The sequence below is a fragment of the Musca autumnalis genome, unplaced genomic scaffold (assembly GCF_047663935.1).
Source record: "Musca autumnalis isolate F117 unplaced genomic scaffold, ASM4766393v1 scaffold_4, whole genome shotgun sequence".
Lineage (NCBI taxonomy): Eukaryota > Metazoa > Arthropoda > Insecta > Diptera > Muscidae > Musca > Musca autumnalis.
In genome coordinates this window covers 44,098,954-44,116,769 of record NW_027411977.1, presented here as the reverse complement: position 1 = coordinate 44,116,769, position 17,816 = coordinate 44,098,954, and the positions used below count along the sequence as shown (strand labels likewise).

The 17,816-nt window shown below is 34.9% G+C and overlaps 3 protein-coding genes across 3 annotated transcripts; 1 reads left to right on the top strand and 2 right to left on the bottom strand.

Moving 5' to 3' along the window:
- Positions 1-1,212: 1,212 nt before the first annotated feature.
- Positions 1,213-1,815, bottom strand: Mkp (MAP kinase-specific phosphatase). The gene has a single exon (XM_073980265.1). It carries the CDS (start codon positions 1,813-1,815, stop codon positions 1,213-1,215), a length of 603 nt encoding a protein of 200 aa, XP_073836366.1.
- A 14-nt stretch (positions 1,816-1,829) lies between these two features.
- On the bottom strand, positions 1,830-3,314 carry LOC141400774 (tRNA pseudouridine synthase-like 1). The gene is made up of 4 exons (XM_073980264.1): positions 3,186-3,314; positions 2,999-3,127; positions 2,626-2,937; positions 1,830-2,286 (listed from the first exon to the last, which is right to left on the bottom strand). The coding sequence occupies exons 1-4, from the start codon at positions 3,230-3,232 to the stop codon at positions 1,830-1,832; spliced, it is 945 nt and encodes a 314-aa protein (XP_073836365.1). The 5' UTR covers positions 3,233-3,314.
- Positions 3,315-14,131: 10,817 nt separating this feature from the next.
- On the top strand, positions 14,132-17,321 carry Mtch (Mitochondrial carrier homolog 1). Its single transcript, XM_073984388.1, has 5 exons — positions 14,132-14,595; positions 14,662-14,830; positions 15,986-16,304; positions 16,378-16,556; positions 16,621-17,321. The coding sequence occupies exons 1-5, from the start codon at positions 14,382-14,384 to the stop codon at positions 16,700-16,702; spliced, it is 963 nt and encodes a 320-aa protein (XP_073840489.1). The 5' UTR covers positions 14,132-14,381; the 3' UTR covers positions 16,703-17,321.
- The last annotated feature ends 495 nt before the right edge of the window (positions 17,322-17,816 follow it).

Sequence of the window (17,816 nt, the reverse complement as noted above, 5' to 3'; positions counted from 1 at the left end):
GATGGCGCAAACAAATGGATGATGAGATGAAAAGGCGCGGTACTCCAGAGTGAGAAGCAACAAATAGAAAGGAATGGAGATCTTGCCTTAGTTCGGCCTATGGCCAGCTAAGTATGTAAGTAAGTTACTGGTCTTTTTGAAAGTTTATACCATTTTTAGGTATAAAATGAAGCTGTCTACAAATGATAAGGTCACTACGTGCAACACGAATCTCTAACTTACTTTTTTGAGTTAATGACAAAAATCGGTTAAATTAAAATGCAAAATTATGAATGAAAAGTTCAAATAAACGTTGACAGCGCTCTTGCTATCTGTAGAGCTTTACGACTACTTTTAGAGCCTGCAAACTATAGATAGTCCGTCATAAAACAAAGGTTACGTTGGCCACCGAAACAAGTTGTTTGGGTTCTCTGTAGCGAATTATTAAAACATAATTTTGAGTCCGATATAAACATAATTTTACGCCAATGATCAAAACGATAGTCCGACCATCGATAGTTTGCCAGCTCTATTACTTCTACTACTTTCGTTAATTACCAAAATTATAAGCATTTGAATTTTACCTATTTTTGTTGGTTAAGTACAGTACACATTGTCAGTTTTGAATGTTTTTTGCAATTATCGATAACTTTCCAACCGTCCAGCAACCACAAACTATTTTGTGGTTGCATGTAACAACAAAGCTGTCATTCAAAACTGACAATGTGTACCCAGCTTAACTCTAAAATGAGCTGGAGAACCGCACTACTGGGGGCTAAGTTCTCGATGCCAAATTTATTACCAATTTTAATGACCAAATTGAGTAAGAACTGAGTTTTGTCGATTTAACCCCCTGTTTGTGTAACTATTTTTTGTTCGTTCGTCTACATTCGTAATAATTTGGGCATCCATAGCTTAGCCCCTAGATGACATACAGACCTAATTCTTCGTGGACACGTTCTATATATAGTTAAGAATTCCTCATTCAAAAAACAGCGTTCTATATTTGCTCTAAGGCGAGTAAATCGATCTACAAAATTGACAATTCGTGTGAGAACAATAATTTTTTTACAAAAATAGGGGGTAAAAACCGAAAATGAACTTTTTATTTAACTTACATAAAATATATTAGTAACAAAAAAAGCATACTTAACTAACTTATTTATTTAAAATTAAAATTACGTAAATGCCTCATATTAGTAAAAAAACATACTTCATCTAAACCTAACTTATTTATTTAAATGTACGTAATTGTTTCAAAAACCCAGCATTTGGTTGTATACATTCACGTTTCGACTTAACATGTTGATAGGCCATTTCAAAATCCATATTTTGATGTTTCATAAGATAAGCAATAACCACACTAGCAGATCGCGATACACCTGCATTACAATGGACCAATACTCGTCCCTCTGTGCGCACAGCTTGCTGGATAAAATCAAATGCCTTATCTAATACACCATCAAATAATGAACTTTCTGGTAAATCCAAACAATATATAAATAAGTTATTAATGTTATCAGGCAAATCCATTAAAGGACATTCTATACCAATACTTAAAATATGTGTTAAATTATATTGGAAGATATTTTCCAAAGTCACCGAATCTTGAGAACCCAAATAGAGAAGATTTTCTAAAATGCAAGCTGGCTTAAAATCTGGTTTAGTGTCAACCACAAAACCATAGCTAATGGAATTATCCCCAACCGGCTCCAGCTTTTGTGTTTGCTGGGTTGTGGTATTCTCTTTAAAACGTTCTCCTGTTGCGATTGTAACAATGGTCTCACAGCTTTTTAATTTCTGGCGTTTTGCCTGCAATGCTTCAAGGAAACTCATGTTGTTATTTTTTGCTATTCGTCTGCCTTATTATTGAATTTTAAATCATCTTCGTTATAATGTACTCTGGCTAAATATAAACCATAGGCGGGTGCAATTTGTAATCTTGGATTCCAAGTATGTTTTGAGGGTATTGTTAACATTTCATAAATGCATTTTTCATTGATTTGATCTGTGGCTAAGGCTAAAAGTGATCCCACAATACGTCGTACTTGTTTATATAAAAATGATTTGCCCTTAACTTCTATGTCCCAATAGTCATATAATTCCTCGGATAATTTGGCATTAACTCCAGTACAGGCCGATCGTCCAGGTTTTATATTGATTTCATCAATTCGCCGCACTGTAAACATGGGATGATCACGTGATACACTCTTTTGTCGATCTTGACTTTTAAATGTACGAAAATCATGGCGACCCAAAAACATACGGGATGCCTCTTTCATGCGTTCAATGTCAAAGGGGGCTTTGCTGTAACAGAGTGGAAAGGGGGATATTTTATTATTAAAGGCTAATAAAAATACGATTTGTATATACATATGTTATGAATAGGAGCTGGGATAGGCAAAACGAGTAATGCCAATGTTTGGTCATCGATCTTATTGTTTGGTTTCCAACCAATTCGTTAGATATGTACATATTTGAAGCTATATTGTTCGTAATAGATAGATCTGTTCCTTACATTTTTAAAGTAGTGAACGGACTATCTCTTAAATCGGGCTGCTTTTAGATGTCTATGAGATTAGTTACTAAATGACATCATAACATGGCTTTTAATGATATACGTATCTTACAAAATACCCTACTTACTGCAGAAAATGGCAACGATCCAATTCCTCGACTGGTATAAAGGACTCAAAATGTTTATTTTGCGTGCACAAATCCTTTATGCCATTCTTGGCAACAGCAATGCGATACAGATAAGTGCGTCCCAATGCACTATAGCGGCAGTGAAAGCTATCAGGAACAATGCGTGTTTTTATCAATCTTATTGGTAAACCTTGTTTATACAAGGTACGATTTAAAACGCCAGTTATAGTCTCCTCCACATAGGGACTACCATCTGCTCGTTGTAGATCAACATGCAGCGTTGAATGTAAGGCATGGACACCAGCATCAGTCCTTTAATGAAAAATTATTCATCTTAATGTCGACAAAGTATCTTAAACAAAATTTCACCCACCTACTTGATAAGACTGTCTGTATTTCATTGACAGGTCTAAACACTTGCAGGGCCACATCTAAACATCCTTGCACCGATTTCAAGTCCACATAACTTGGATCAGATTTTATTATGGTTTTTTGTATTCCTCTAAGAATAGGAATGTTAGTTTATTTCACAATTTAATGTATTTATTGCAATAACAGACCTAAATCCAGTACCGATATAAGAAAATTCGATCAAATAACGAAACATTGTGATTGCTGTGCTGTGTTCCCCCTCATTGTTTATATTTTTTGCATTGAAGGTTATGATTGCACTGAACAACGAACAGCTGATTCACACTGAACGTACTCTCAAGTATTTTATGGGCGAAACATATAACTCTGCGTGTTGCGTGCGCGTTCAAAAATACAAAAACAAAATTAGCCCAGTCAAAATAGACAATGAAATAGCAAAAATTCCCACAGAGCTGAATTTTGGTGGAGAGCTAAGGTTTGCCATTAGAAGCAACGTCCTAAATGTCCCCATCGATCCCATGTGTGCAAAAAAGTTATTCGGGGTCAAAGGTCGAATTTTAAGGGTTTTTAGGTTTCCGGATCTATTTTTCGGATTTGACGGTTGATCTTATCAAATAGTGGCTAAAGTAAATATTGTAGACAGAAAAATTATCTACAAGTTTGGTCTTTATCATGTTTGTCCTAGAAGTAACCATTCTTGAGATATACATATGTAGCTGTTCTAAGAAAACACATGATTTTTATGCACTTAGGTCGCCATCAGACCATCTGCTTTTTCACATGTATGAATCAGCTGTTCTGTATATTAGTATACCCAAAGTGACAACATACATCTGAAAAAGCAGATGGTCTGATGGCGGCCTTAGCTGTGTTCATGGCACAATTACCCAGGTAGTGGCATCGTAAAATTTTGAATATGTTATGTCAAAACTTTCTTTATGTTGTTGGGGAAATTACAAAAAAATAATTTTTTTATAAAGGGATTTGACATAAGGTCGGCCAATAAGCCCAGCTGACTATTATGTTTGATGTCAAAAACATTATTGTTACATTATAATGTAAAATCGATTATGTTTGTTGTCAAATGTTGTTAACAGAACTCTGAATGGCCAACTGTATGATTTGACTTTTCATATTCGATCAGCTGGTGTGATACCACTACCTGGTAGTTCTGTCATGGCTGTGTTCCTTTACTTACCTGAGGTTACCATTTTTACCATTTGTTACCATTTTTAACCTGCAAAGCGCTCCTTAACCCCAAAAAGTGGCAAAACTGGAATCAATTTTTAAGAGAGTGAGAGAGGAGAGATTGTGAGCGAAAATGGCTTTCTCTTCTTTCACAGGCTACCAGCAAAATTTCTGCAGGTAAAAAATGGCAGAACTGATTTTTCGACTTTTGTTTGACGATTATTTCACAATGAAGAAGAAAATGGAGAACAGAAGAAAAAGTCGAACGCTGTCAAAACTAAATTAAAAACTGTGAAATAAAAGATAAAAAATAGATGTTTTTAAATATTAAAACAACAACAATGGGAATTAAGCCAGACTATTTTGAAAAAAACTAAATTGCAAACGCTATCCCAATAAAAAACGCCACAATGCTTCAAAGACGAAAATTGATTTTTTATGTTTCTTTTTGACATTGCTGCCAGATCTACCATTTTTCTGTTCCTTTACTTTTCTGGTAAAAATTTTCATGAGAGAGCAATATTGACACTTTTCTCTTTTACCACTCTTACCATTAAAAAAGTAAAGAAACAAATCTCTTATAGGCCGTTTACATATACCAAGGTTAACCCAGTGGGTCTGGGTTTCAAATGTCATTTCCATTGTATATACTTCAAATAAATCCCCATAAAGAAGGTTAACCCTGCAAAAAAACTATAATATAATATAAGTATTATAAGGGAAATATGCACATATGTACATATTCAGACGAACCGGCTAAAAAAAGCGAAGTAAACGGGTCTGTCCCACCAAAGAAATATATCTTCTTGAAGAGCGAAATTATACCTATCTTTAAAAAAAAATCCAACAAAATCGGAGCGTGTTTAGGAGAGTTATTCAATGTTAGAGTCATTTTATGCAAAAATAGCCCATTTAACCCACATGTATAATCGAAAGCCCAACGGGAACGACCACAACGAAAAGTCTCCGATTTTTTTTTTTCAAGTTTTGTCTGAAGGTAGGATTTGTTGCGCTGATTACGGAAATGTATAATTTTCAAGGATGGCGGATCAGTTTCGCCGGTTATTCGAACCGAAAGGCCAAATTTAAAAACCGGGCTAAACTCGGTTCTACTGAACCGATTACTGCAAAGTAGATATCTTTTGAAAGCTTATGGAAGAACCTAACACATATTGTAGTTACTTTAACCGGTTCGCCTCATAATGTACTTACGCGGCTAATTTTTTATTTGACCTTTAGATCGCGATATCTCGAAAATGGTAAGTCTTTTTTAAATATCGTGAAGACCATTCTTGTAGATAATTATTAAATCTACAACTTTTGCTTTAGCCGGCTTTTGCTAAGTCTTGCCGTTTTTGAGAAAAATTAAAAAAAAACTGAATAATGCTTCCAAAAGTGACTTTTGACCCCGAATAACTTGTTTTGCACACATGGGATCGATGGGAACTTTCAGGACGTTGCTTATAATGGTGAACCCTAGCTCTCCACCAAAGTTCAGCTCTGTGGGAATTTTTGCTATTTCCCCTTTATACGCATGTCTATTTTGACTGGGCTAAATACATTTCAATTTGAAATACATATACATATTTTGTTTTTGTACCCTCAGCATTTATTCTAACGAGGGTATATACACTTTCATACGGGCAAAATGTGCCTCATCGAAATAATGGTTTTAGACCCCAAGTATGTTTGGACGAAATGTGTTTCAGACAATTTGAAGTCGATTTAACAATGTCCGTCTGTTTGTCTGGCTGGTGCCCACGGTAACTCTCGAACGAATGCACAGATTTGGTCCAAAATTTGGCTTTCAATAATTTATAGACATTTCCTTGTTTTGTTTACAAATACAACTGGCAGTAACGTTACAAACAAAAACAAACAGCCTGTTTCTGTATGTCGAAAGAAAAGCAGTACGAATGAACGACAGTCACTCACTTTTGAATAAAAGTGTGTTTCACTATAACGAAATCTTTCTTTCGTTTGGACTTACGTATGACTATTTGTATGTTTTTATGTCAAAAGTATTAGGAAGTTCCCATCACACAATTTCCGATAAATTGTATTTCCAACCCTTAAAAACTACCAAAATAGATGAAGTAAAATACAAGAATGTGAATGTTGTGACAGTTACAAAACAGATGTCATATATTTTAAACCAAAATAAAGAAATAATGCATTTTTTCATATTTGTGTGAAAATTTGAGTACGAAAACATGGATATTTCTGTGGCAGCTTTTTTTCTGGAGGACGTTCGGGAGGAATACTCTAAAATAAGTCGCAGACAACTACGTGATGTAACTAATGTCCTGGAGATGCCAACAAATCAGTAAGTATTACAGGACTCACTGCCGTTGTTCTCTTTAAACGCTATATTGTTACATATGTAGGTTTGTTTCAAATTTTCGAGTATCGAAAGATATATTCAAAATGTTGTTGGATAAATATCGAAACAGTTGTGGTCCAAAGTATAGAAGTACTCACGTAAGGGACGACATAACAATATCAACATTTCTTCGTTTCCTTGCAACAGGAAGTTACCAACAGTCTGTAGGAAACGAGATGGTTTCTTCGGTTTCCAAGGCCACCGCTTCTCGCATCATTGACGACTGCCTAAAATTTTTTGAGCAATATATTTGTGGAGAATGGATCAGAATGTTACGGCCTGATGAGGAAATTAACGTAAAACAGGCCTTCTTTGATATTGCGGGATTTCCCGGAATAATTGGATGTGTTGACGGAACTCATATCCGTATCAAATCTCCAGGAAGTGACTCAAAACATCTGTACTACAACAACAACCTTTGTGGTTGTTGTTCGAGTTGTATTTGTTGTAGTATTAACTTTACCTTATATTTGTTCTACCATGGTAGCGATCAGTAAAATTTTGCAAAACTGTCAGTTCGTTTTGAAAAACATTACTCTCTGTAATAGAGGGTAATAAATGAAGTTGAGCCATTGGGGGAATACTCCAACTCAAGCAATCAAATGAGATTGAATCTTCAACAATAAACAAAACAAACAAAAAACAGCGGAGGCACGCGCGGAAAAGCCGAAAAGTGAGTGTGATTCTCATTCATATGGGAATACTAGACCCTTAAAGAGTTAGGCTTTTCGCTAAAAAGGCATCATTTCAAGAACTGAGAAGGCAATTGATAATTCCCTTCGCCGGGATGAAATCATGATATTGGTAGCGATCAGTAAAACTTTGCAACACTGTCAGTTCGTTTTGAAAAACACTAATCTCCGTAATAGAGGGTAATAAATTAAGTTGAGCCATTGGGGGAATACTCCAACTCAAGCAATCACAAAATTTACCGACAGAAATGAGTATAGGCCCCACAAATACAAAAAATTAGACTATTTATTATTATTTCAATACTATTTATTGTTTAATACTATTTATTTTAAAAGAATTCATATATAAAATAATATAAATGAAATAATAATAATTTGAGGTATGCAAAGGCCTGTAATAGCACGGTTACACTACAGCTTTTTGCCGGGTTAACCCACTTCATCAGGATTTATTGCTTAATCTGGTCAAATCTGACCAGATTTGCCATACAAAAATTAAATCCTCTCATGGCTGGGTTTATTTTAAATCCGGCACAAATTCACCAAAAATACAGTGTTGTATTCGGTATTTGTGCAAAAAAATCCAACTCTACTCAAAAAGTACCAAAAGTTGCAACTGTTTTTGCAACAGAGTTAGTCGTGTTTTACACGTTTACGATTGGTCGCATGAGATTTTATGGAGTTAGTAAATCTAAAGTTATTTGAAAATCATAAAATTATTTATTTTTTCACTTTAGACACTTTTTTAAACAAAAAGTACGCTTGATACCATGATACAAAAATGTATCCCTGTGTGTAAAATATACCAATATGAGAAATTGTCATACGAGAAATTGTAAAAGTGTAAAACACGACTTTATTAGTTATTTTGTATGTATACGTAAACAAACATCAGCTGACAGTTTATATCCTCGAAAAGCTAAGTGTAACCAAAGATTAACCCACTGGATCTATTAAACCCAGTGGGTTAACCTTCAATAGTGTAACCGGGGTATAAGGGTTTATGTTTAGGTTACAATTTAATAAGTGAAAAAAAAAAGAAATAATAAAAAATATTCTATACCAGAATTACAACCTCTGCTTCCCGTTGTTCTTCTGGGTCGTTTCGGACGTTTTGCCGGTCATCCTCACGGGCACGCTCGTCGTTATTGCGGGCGTTTTCCCGGGCACGCTAGTGTTTGCGGTTGCAGCAATTATCATCCTCACGGGCACGCTCGTCGCCTTTGCGGGCGTTTTCCCGGGCACGCTCGTGATTGCGGTTGCGGACATTAATATCCTCACGGGCACGCTCGTCGCTATTGCGGGCGTTTTCCCGGGCATTATTGTAACCGCCGTTTCGATTGCCTCGTCTTTTCCAATTGTTGTTTTTTGTGCCTCTTGGGCTGGTTGTGCATCTTGGAGGGCATTTTGTGGGGCTTGGAACCTTGCAAAGCTTGGACCGCTTGCATTGTTTGCAACGCTTCCAATGTCTGGTGTGTTTGCACTGTCCGAACCAATTGCATTCTTTGTGGTTGCATCGACATTGTTTATTGCCTATTCGCACTGATCGCATCATTTGTCCAAAGGCATCTACATTTAAAATTACCCATTTCCTGGGTGTCGATAAATTCACATTTTTTCGGGATATCTCAAGAAGTTAATAGATTCCTCGGAATTCTCGGCTCAAATTACATACAGAAGACTTTGAATTGTGTTTTTATATGGTCTTATATAATCCTTGGACACCAATTGAATCAGAAATGTGAAATATTCTGTTAAAAACCTGCTCCCAAAGCATCAAAATATAATCACTACCAAAAAAGCACGAAATTTACACTGTGAACAACGTAGTTTTCGTATTATGACCATTACCGTCAATATAGGGTCGGAAAGTATCGGATAATTGTACATTTCTGATTCAATTGGTGTCCAAGGATTATATAAGACCATATATAATTTATTATTTGTGTAAAACAATAATACAAAGAACTTTATTATATAAACACAAATTAAAACAAGTTTCTATTAAATTCAATCACATTTGAGCTTCTTTCTCCGTTCTCCAATTAATCCAAATGCATCTGGTTTTGCTTCATCATCCTAAAGGTTTTTTATGTTGCCTTCCTATCACTAGTTCAGCTTTCGATATGGACTCCAACTCCACTCCATTAAAAATTTCCGTCTCGTGAATTACCGCAAAAATGTTCGCAACTTAAGTTTCTATTTCTTTATTTTATAACAAATTCTTGGAAAAGTATACACTCTCTCTTATTTTTAGTATAAATGATTTCGCCAGAGGCGGGTGGGGATCAACCAACTGTTTTGTTTTTTGTAGGGATCTCTAAAGCAACTGCTTATAAATTGTATCCAACGGAGTGCATTGTTCATAACTCCGTGTGGACTGCATCGAAGGATGTTGTGAAATCATAACTCCACATGCACAACTTCCAAAATTTTGTGCTGGGTAGTTACATAATACAACACTAACTTAAACTCCTATGGAGACTAGATTATAATTATACAATAAAGATAAAAAAGTAACAGTAAAACAAAAATAACACTTTAAAAGGATTCCTTACTCAATAGCAGGCTACACCCTAAAAGCAAATACAAGAATTATGAGATCAAAAGAAAAAAGACAGAAATCAAAATTATAATAAACAACAATATTACAAAAATGCTTAAAACTTAAATATAAACTACTCAAAAAAAAAAAAAAAAAAAAAAAAAACAATTAAAAAACAGGATTTTCCAGTAACACAAAAATTATTTAATAATGCCTTAACCCTGTTGTGCAATTAAGGAAAAAAGAAAAACCAAGCTGGTACCAAAAGCACAAAGCAATTTATGAACAAAATACATTTGTAGATACGTTTAAGAATCATGTGCCTGCGCATGCAAGTATAGTATAGTAAATGTTTGTGTTGTATATTTGTGTTTTCAATTACAACTTTTTTGACAGTTTGCAGTACACCAGCTGGATTGATGCGAGTACCTTGTATGATTGTGCCATGGAATACAATGAACAGCTTTCTAACACTGAACGTACTCTCAACTAATTTTATGTCATGTTCACACGAGCGTTTCAATTACGTTGTTCGCCTGTCGAACGACGTACACGAATTAACCCGTTTCCACGACACCATTCGTTGTTAAAGGGCTGTTTACACCATCTATCAATGTCATATGAGCTGTCATTTCTTTCACCCATTCGACATTCTCTATGTTTGTCAAAATTGACGTCATCCATACAACTTTCAATTTGTGCGTTCATACCTACAAGTGTTATTTTCGTATTACATAACCTATAAATATAAAAACGGCTGTTTTTGTCATTGTTTACATTTATTGTTGAGTTGCAAATTTGCGCAAATTTTAATTTTGGTTAAAGGAAAATGAATATCTAGCATGTTTGTTGTGGTAGAATAGGTGTTTGGGGTTATAGAGGCATTTATGTTTTTGCCACAAAGCAATCATTTCCAAGACTGCTTCTTTCGACCAATCGATCTGAAAATTACATTATAAACACTCTTTGTTTACTTTTCTAAATATTTAAATATACATAACTTTCCATTTTCTTTTTTAAAAGATTTTGTTTTTCTTTTTTTTTTTTGAGAATGTCAGAAAACAGCTGATAAATTTATGTTTACATACAAGAATGCCGTATCAAATTGAGCGCTCCCTAAATGAAAAATTTACATATGAGTTGCCAAATCATTTTGATAGATGTAAATTTTCATAGTGGTCCAACTATGTGTACAACATTCGCAGGTAGAAAATTTGACATCTCACACGACATTGATAGAAACAAAACATAGAAACATAAACAAAATTTCCTTCATTTTTGTTTCCTTGTTTTCACGAAAATTTGAACCGAAAACACATAAAATATACATTAAATGAATAGGAAAATCAATAGACTTTCCTTCAAATGTATCTTCTATATTTAATTATACACATTTCATTCATTGTTTCCATAAATTCTGAATAATTTTGTATTTTCAATATATTTTACTATGTTTCTATTTTCAAAATTAAAGAGAGAGAGACATGTCAAAACAATATTTGTGTATACAGACTTTCAGTTATTTGTTTCCTTTTTGTTTCTGATTTTTTACGTGATTTTGAACTAATGGACAAGGAATGTGTGTGGAATTAAGAAGGAAACACAACCATCTTCCTTCTGCATATATATATAATGTTTAGTTCATTAATTTTCATTCATCTTTTTCCTTTTTTCTAAAAATGTTTGAGTTTTCAACAAATTTTTCAATTTTGAATTTAGACATGTCATAATTAATTTTTTCGATAAATTCTCTCATTTGTTAGGGATGGAACATACTTATTCATCGTTCAGAGAGTATTCTAATCGAACAACGTAGAAAAATCGTCGTTCGTTCATAGAATTTTGTGTGGGGAAATAAGTAATTTATTCGTAGTTATGGGTCGAACAACGAATAGAGAACGAACGACGTACCGTGGAAACGGGCTATTAGTCCCGGTCCACACTAGCGTTAATTTCATTAAAAATTTCATGAAATTAGGCGTTCTTAACTCGAATTCCCCACTACAGCAATTTTATGATTTTACTCTACTATGGAAGTCGATCTAGAGACGCATAATTTCATGCAGTTTTTTCAATGAAATCACTCTAGTGTGGAACGGGACTTATATTTTATATGGCGTGTCTTTGTATGGCTTTGCTTTCGAGGGAAAAACAATAGGTCTGTACGATAACCCAAAAGTTTGTGCAAATTTGCACAAACTTTTACAAAATACAGTTCGATAACAATCTTGCAAAGTAAAAGAGAGAGAATTTGGACACAATTGTGAGAGAATATTGGAGAGTTTTGCAGACTTTTGTTTACAAGTTTTTGCAATATTTCAATTTGTAATACATGTAATCTGTTTTTGTATTTTTGAACGCACACGCAACACGCAGAGCTATAGGTTTGGCCCTTACAGTGAACCCATGTAAGTCCCGGGCCACACTACAGTAATTTCACTGAAATTTTGATATGAAATTATGAGTCTCTAGATCGACGTCCATAGTAGAGTAAAATCATAAAATTGCTGTAGTGGGGAATTCGATTTAAGAACAACTAATTTCATGAAATTTTTTAATGAAATTCACGCTAGTGTGGACCGGGACTAAAATACAAGCTCTGTTCAAAAAAAAAAAAAGTTCCCGTACACAAAATTTATATGAAAATCGTTTACAACTTTTACCACTTTATAAAGTACGGGAAGAGGTCAACAGTTAATGAATTATATTAGCTCTGTTCCTTTACGTGCAAGAATCTTCAATTTTGACCACTTTTTACTCGAAAAGCGTTTCTCTACTTCTGAGACCATACAATTCATATAGGAGCAGTTTACAACTTTTACTACTTTTGCCGGGTTTACCATTTTCAAGAGTAAAGGAACAGACCAGTAAATAATTATGGTCAATTATGTATAGGTTTGGCCCCTGTTTTGTTGAAATTGTTGGGTCGAATATTCATGAACAGTTGTGAACATATGTATGTGCCCTGTTCCAGAACCTGCAAGAAGCTACTATTTATTTTTACTACGATAACGTTTTTTCCTTTATGATATCGAAAATAGTAAAAATTAGTAGATTCTTGCAGTACTGGAACCAACCATTGGTCTGTTCCAGAACTTCAAGAACCTACTAATTTTTACTATTTTCGATATCATAAAGGAAAAAACGTTATCGTAGTAAAAATAAATAGTAGCTTCTTGCAGGTTCTGGAACAGGGCACATACATATGTTCACAACTGTTCATGAATATTCGACCCAACAATTTCAACAAAACAGGGGCCAAACCTATAGCTCTGCGTGTGCGTTCAAAAATACAAAAACAAAATACATGTATTTTTCAACGCACAAGCAACACGCAGAGCTATAGGTTTGGCCATGGTACAATAAAGGAGAGGTAGGCCAGGTATGAAAATCACTGAGAAATGCCACCCTGCTGCCATGGCTTAAAACGTCAAATGGCATGGTACAATAATAATGGTAGATGTACCTGCATAGCTATCCCGTATTACAAAAACATGTGGAACTTAGAGTTTCACTTTTTATATGTTATGACAGTGAAAAAAATGCCATTCACTTATTTCCTACTTGACAAGTTTGGCTAATCTGACATCGTGATTGCTGGCATCCGATTTGCAGATAAATGTCAGCAGAATTTTTACAAAAATTGTAATTTTTACGTTCCCGTACTTTTGGAACAAATTTAAATTAATATCAATATTTGATAAAACTTTCATTCGTAAGTTTTGCTAAAAAAAAATCAACAATTTTATTTTGCCACGCGAATGCACATTTTTTTTGTCCTTGTTTTCAATTTTAAGATATAGTGTTACAGCAGAAGTTTCTTGTTGGAACAATTCAGCGATACATCTACCTTTATGATTGCATAATGACAAAAACAGTACAAAATGTCAACCTTGCTTTTGACAGATTAGGCCATAAAAAGAAAAAAATTGTAATCAGCTGTGAGCTGTGGTCTACCTTTACTTTATTCTACCATGGGTTTGGCCATGGTACAATATTTCATAGGTAGGCCAGGTATGAGAATCGCCAAAAAAATACAACCCTGTCGCTATGCCTTAAAACGTTAAAATTTTTTTGATGAATGATAACGGATGAGTATACAAAGAAGAAGAAGAACGAAATGTTAAAACGAAAACAAAACAGAGTTGAATTTTTTGATCAATAATAAATATAAACTCTGCATGTCAACACGGTTTTGACAGATTAAGCCATAACAAAAAAAATTGTAATCAGCTGTTAGCTGTGGCCTACCTAAGAATTATTGTACCATGGATTTGGCCCAGAAGACTGTGACATTTAATTTTCTGTTTCCCTTTTTTCTATTAGCAAATTTGGCAACCCTAGTTTATGCTGACTTTTTGACAGCTGAGTAATTTTTTTCTGTTATCGCAAAAATTGAACATATCGGTGCCGGTTGATTCCATAATAACCACCCATCGAACAGCAGACTGCCAAAAATAAAAGGAATTCATTGGAATAATTGCAAAAAGAAACAGGCCAGCTTCCGTGCAATATAAATATTTTGTTGAATTTTCTTTTTTCGTGAATCAAACAAAACAAAGCTTCGCCACAAAAAATGCCTTCTTTGGTCGAAAATGAAGATCCTCAACAGAATAAGGAAGTTGCAGAATGGATGCGTTTTGGAATGCGTTTGGGTGTGAGTGCAGCCCTACATCCATTGGAGTATTCCAAAGTATTAATACAGTTGGGCTATGAACCAATTGCTGCGGTTCCAGGACGTTCGATTTTAGGTCGCCCAATAATGGTGCTGCCCAACATTTTTCAATATGGTAAGTGATGAGTAGTTGTTATGAAGTCATCCTGTTATAAGTAACTAACTGTGTGTGTTTTTTCAGCTGGTCATATACGTAAACTTGATGGCTTTTATGGCTGTTACCGTGGTCTAACTCCTAAATTGGTGGGTTCCATATGCAGCATGGTGTTAAGTGAAAAAATTGCTGATCGTTTGGGTCTGAAACCACTTGAGGAGACCAAAGATGATGTCAATTTAAGCGATGAAGAATTGTAAGTTGTATTTGGTCCTATCCAAGGGTCATTTATTGTCTTGAAATGTAATCCTTTTTGTTGGTATCAGTCCTTTTGGTTATGAAAATCGTTTGAGAGGCGTTTATAATCTTTGCTGTAAATTTAGATCAAAGTAGAAAAGAGTAGTCTACACAATTCTATGTTAGTTTACCTTCACAATACAACGACTATGACCGGGGCAAAGGCTATTACGGACTAGCACACTTTGTTGAAAATTATTGGTGACAAATTAAATTCATGACCTGTTGATCTGTACATGATCAATTGTTGATCTGTACGCGTATATCCCGCCCAAACTGTCTAATATTAGCCGACTTTTTGAGGGCAATACATTCTTATACAAGGGAACTTTAATCTCGAGTTGTGGATTTCCGGCCTGGGTAATGGCCAGATTGTTAAAGCACCTGAGCACCAGAGATCGCCAGCAGACCATTATACTTCATCACCGACAATACCACGGCAGCAGGTTCTTTGTACCGGATTGGCCCGAAAAAATCATTTCGGCCAACGGCTTCATGATCGAAATTCCGTCATTCATAGAAAAGATAGCGGACAACCCTTTTAATTTTCAGAGCCAATTTTCCTTATATATGGGGAAAATTTACAACATTAGAAGAGGAACAAATAAGTGGGAGAGGAGGTGGGGCAAAATATGTTATGTGAAGATTCGGTAGGAATCTCCTGGATACAAAACTGAAGTAGTGTCAAAAGTCCAATATGTATTTAAGGTTCTGAACTTTTCGATAGGCAACCTACACGTTCCCGAAGTCAGAAAAATAAACAATGTCCAACAAGGAGACAGAGCTCTGTAGTGTTAAACAGGAATTGGACTTTTCCAAAGTTACAAGTTCCCCCAGCAAAAGCGATAACTCTTAGACAAGGAAGTTACATAGAAGTCTTACCTCTAACATAGTTGTTTACGAATCTGTATGATAGCATGATGTTAGCGATGGCTAGTGACGTTGTTTACACTTGCTAAAGAAAGGTTAAATTTCTATTTAGGATACACATAATTCCTTCCTCGTTCACTCCTTAAAATAATTTTATTTTTTTCTTCTATTCCTATTTAATACTCACTTGTTTCTCAAACAATTTCTCACGCTGATACCTTTTTGATTACTTCATCTTTTCCAGATATTTCCATTTCAAACACAATCTTAAACGTGACATAGTTCTCAGCGTTTCGGGCATCATTGTGTCCCATCCGTTCCATGTTATTTCGGTGCGAATGATGGCCCAATTTATTGGCCGTGAAACTCTGTACAAATCCATTTTTGGTTCTATAGCAGAAATTTATAAAACTGAAGGCATTATGGGCTTCTTTTCGGGTCTTATACCAAAACTATTGTGTGATGTGGCATGTTTGGTATTGACCAGTTCAACGGTATTTTTGATCAACAAATATGCTGTTAAAGATAAGTTGGGTCGTCAATATACAGCTGGCTTTACACAGGTGAGTAATAAGCAATTACCCTTTCTTTAACAAATTCTTACCAACTCTTCTTTGTTCTAATTTCCTCAAACAGTTTGCATTTTCAAGCATTTTGTATCCCCTCAATGTGGTCTCAACATGTATGGCTGTCACCGGTTCCCGTCTTATGGCCGGACAACCACCAATTATGCCACAATATTCTGGTTGGGTGGATTGTTTCAATGACTTGCAGGCCAGAAATGAATTGAAACGCGGCAGTTCCTTGTTTTGGAGGTAAGTTTATAGAGCAAACAAAATTCTATAATTTTGTTAAAAATAAATATTTTTTTGTTTTCAGATCTGCTGGCGGTTTTGTTAAACCCACTTTCCGTGACAATCGCGGTTATGTACCAATGCCCACAATAGCCAAGTTTCAATAAATGATTTGGACCAATTACTAAGAACAAGATTCAAACCCAAGCAACCACCTATAAAAGAACAAATCAATCACCTCTTATTCATCTGCCTTTATTCCAGATTCTAAAAAGCATTGTTTTTTCTCTTACATTATTTTTTTAAGATTTGTAAGAAATGTTGTTCATAATTACGATGCTGATGATGATAAGACCACTTGTTTGTTTCATACCAAAATGTACTGCTGCATTTTTGTTTTTCACAGAGCAATTCCTTAATGTGTTCTATGAAAAATATGATTTTGATAATTTATTACCAGTCTCACCTTATCTACAGATTGCTATGCATGATCGTGGTGACGATGATGGGGCATTTATGGAACTGTCAATGCCATCTATTATCTTTAACAGTTCTTTTTTTCATTACTTTATGGTATAAATATATTTATGTAGGTGGCATTATACAAAAAACTCAAACAATTTTATTTAAAACAAACTCCAAATTTATTTAAATAATTACTAACGTGTTTTTGTCTGTTTTAATTCTTATTTTACTGTTAGTTTTTTCAAATACCACCCACAATCTTGTTGGTAAAAAAAAAAATAATTAAATCAATCAAAAACAATAAAATCTAAGTACACTTTATTTATATTTGTACATATTCAATTTCAAATATATTTGGAAGGGAATATTGGGCGCTTATAAGAGCCTTGAAGGACGTCTCACTATAAGAGACAGGGCACCATCGACCAATATGTTCAAACCTCATTTAAGCCGTCCAGGTGGCAGTGGATTTAGCGGCGGATGTTTTTATATTCCACAGATGGAAGAACTGCACTAAGTACGTTATGTAGACATTTAACCTATCACATATGATGACAAGATCGAAAAATTATCCGTATACCTTACGATCTCTGTACCGTCTGAAGTGTGTGGAATTTCAGAAACGTAGAGGTTAAACCATTCTGAAGATATCACCCCCACCTTGGGAAGCTCCTTGTTTGACTCTACCGGTTCTAGACTTGTTTCTAAATTTCACAAACAGTTGGCGTTCACACATAGTCCCAATTTACATTAGGCGAGTTTACTTGCGGCAATTGTCAGTTTGTAGGTGAACTCGCCCAATGTAAATTGGGACAT